At 42.4% G+C, this 2500-nt stretch overlaps 1 protein-coding gene across 1 annotated transcript in view; it reads right to left on the bottom strand.

The window, feature by feature from the left end:
- LOC143290470 (low-density lipoprotein receptor-related protein 6-like) overlaps positions 1 to 1819 on the bottom strand; it is a 44689-nt gene extending 42870 nt beyond the window's left edge. The window contains exon 1 of the mRNA XM_076599953.1: positions 1609 to 1819. Coding sequence (XP_076456068.1) covers positions 1609 to 1678 — 70 coding nt within the window. The 5' untranslated portion in view covers positions 1679 to 1819. The remainder of the gene's footprint in view (positions 1 to 1608) is intronic.
- Between the last annotated feature and the right edge of the window lie 681 nt (positions 1820 to 2500).

Genomic DNA, 2500 nt, shown 5'->3' with positions numbered 1-2500 from the left:
TACTACTACTTCTACTACTACGACTACTACGACTACTACTACTACTTCTACTACTACTGCTACTTCTACTACTACTACTACTGCCATCCATACAAAGACTTGCTTTTTGTACATATCACTCTGTGGTAAAGCTTTAAGCCAAACAGGTTGCCTTCTCACAAACCATCTGACTTATTAATTAATGTGTGTGTGTGTGTGTGTGTGTGTGTGTGTGTGTGTGTGTGTGTGTGTGTGTGTGTGTGACAGACAGACAGACAGACAGATAGAGATGTCAAGACAAGACAAGACAAGACAAGACAGACACCTTTATTAACAAGGGAACCATCAGCCTTTGTAGCTTTATGTTTTACATGTTACCCTCGCCTATGAGGGGACAAACGGAATGTATTTTTCAAACACGATTTATGTGAAAAGGAGATAATACCAACGTTTCAAGGCTTTTGTCCTTGGGATCGATAAACTGGTACACTTGGGATCGATAAACTGGTAACTGGTATACTTGGGATCGATAAACTGGTATACTTGGGATCGATAAACTGGTACACTTGGGATCGATAAACAACTGGTATACTTGGGATCGATAAACTGGTATACTTGGGATCGATAAACAACTGGTATACTTGGGATCGATAAACTGGTATACTTGGGAGAGGTGAGAGTGTCACAGATCAAGGAGAAAATCGTATTTGATACAGCACAAAAAAAAGGGGGGGGGGGTCTAATTGATAGTTTTGTGCTAGGTTTTAGGGATTTTTTTTTTTACCGTTTTTAATGCCATATTAACCATGTTTAATGCCATATTAACCATGTTTAATGCCATATTAACCATGTTTAATGCCATATTAACCATATTTAATGCCATATTACAACCAGATACAGAAGAGCAGATCTCTTCCTTTTTTTTTTTCTTTTCTTTTTTTTTAACCTGTGACACAGATAATGATCCATTCAAGTTTCGCGCGAGGGTGTAACTGAGCTTGCTTTCTGAGTTAATTAAACGAAAGTGTTCGTGTATTGGCTTTCACTGAAGCTGCTATCTAATTGATAAGTCGACATTAAAGTTACTAAATAGTTTAGTATGTCTTTTGATTCTAGAGCAACGTCACCCAAACACAGAATTATCATACCAGTCTGCATCAGCAGCAGCAGCAACAGCAACAACAGCAGTATTTGTATTTCTTTTTATCACAACAGATTTCTCTGTGTGAAATTCGGACTGCTCTCCCCAGGGAGAGCGCGTCACTACACTTCAGCGCCACCCATTTTTTGTATTTTTTCCTGCGTGCAGTTTTATTTGTTTTTCCTATCGAAGTGGATTTTTCTACAGAATTTTGCCAGGAACAACCCTTTTGTTGCCGTGGGTTCTTTTACGTACACTAAGTGCTGCACACGGGACCTCGGTTTATCGTCTCATCCGAATGACTAGCGTCCAGACCACTACTCAAGGTCTAGCGGAGGGGGAGAAAATACTGGCGGCTGAGCCGTGATTCAAAACCAGTGTGCTCAGATTTTCTCGCTTCCTAGGCGGACGCGTTACCTCTAGGCCATCACTCCACTCAGTAACAGTAGTAGAAAAAAAAAAAAATCACCCGGGTATCATAGTGTTACCTTCAGAACGATGACAAATCAGAACGAACAGCAGCAAGCCGAAAACCACAGTGGACATCGTTGTCGCCATCCTGAAGAAAATGAATAATTAGGAGGCAATCACAGGTGACGCAGCTTCATAAACTAGAAGCTGCGAACCGCATTTCACAAAGAGCACCCGAGCTGATAATGAAGTGCTGTGTATAAGCCTACATACATACTGTAGGGCTACATGCTACTAGGGCTCACCTTGTCTCGAACTTCCTTGTTCAGACATAGCTTAACTCTAAAGGGGGTATAGGAATGGGGAGGGGGGAAGGGGGAACAGGGTGGGGGTGGAGAGAGGGGGCTGGGAAGCTATGGGTAGCGGGAGGAGTACATAGGGTTAGTTATCGTTGATTTTTTTCTTTTCTTTTTTTTTTTTTTTTTTTTTTTTTTTGTTGTTCGCTCGTCTGTTTCTTTGAAGGAGGGATCTCCGGTGGCAGATTCAGACTTTGGACTTAAGATTTAGTGTTCAGCCTACCCAAAAAAATTTCGTTTCTTTTTTTTTTAAGATTAAAAATTTGAGGGTCCCATCGCCTCATACGGCCGTTGGGGGGCAGTGAACTCAATGTTCACTGTGTTTAGGGCTTGTCTTAGGAAGGCGGGGCCCAGTCCAATCCAATCCAATCCAATCCTCTCCTCTCCTTCCGCCCGTTTTTATTTAAAAACCTTCTCCACCTGAAGTCAGGCTACCTGATTCACACCTGGGGGGTGGAGTGAGGAAAGTCGGAGTGAAGTTCGATCCATTCCACAAAGACACGACAGCAGGTGGAAAACAGGGGGCAGATTCTCCGCGGCGCCTCTTGGGGTGTGGGGGGGGAGAGGAGGGGATGGGGGGATATATATTTAAAAACAAAAAAAACAAAAAAAA

Source organism: Babylonia areolata, chromosome 15 (assembly GCF_041734735.1).
Source record: "Babylonia areolata isolate BAREFJ2019XMU chromosome 15, ASM4173473v1, whole genome shotgun sequence".
Lineage (NCBI taxonomy): Eukaryota > Metazoa > Mollusca > Gastropoda > Neogastropoda > Buccinidae > Babylonia > Babylonia areolata.
Note: the sequence above shows the minus strand (reverse complement) of the source record. Positions and strands in the feature narration are given on the sequence as shown.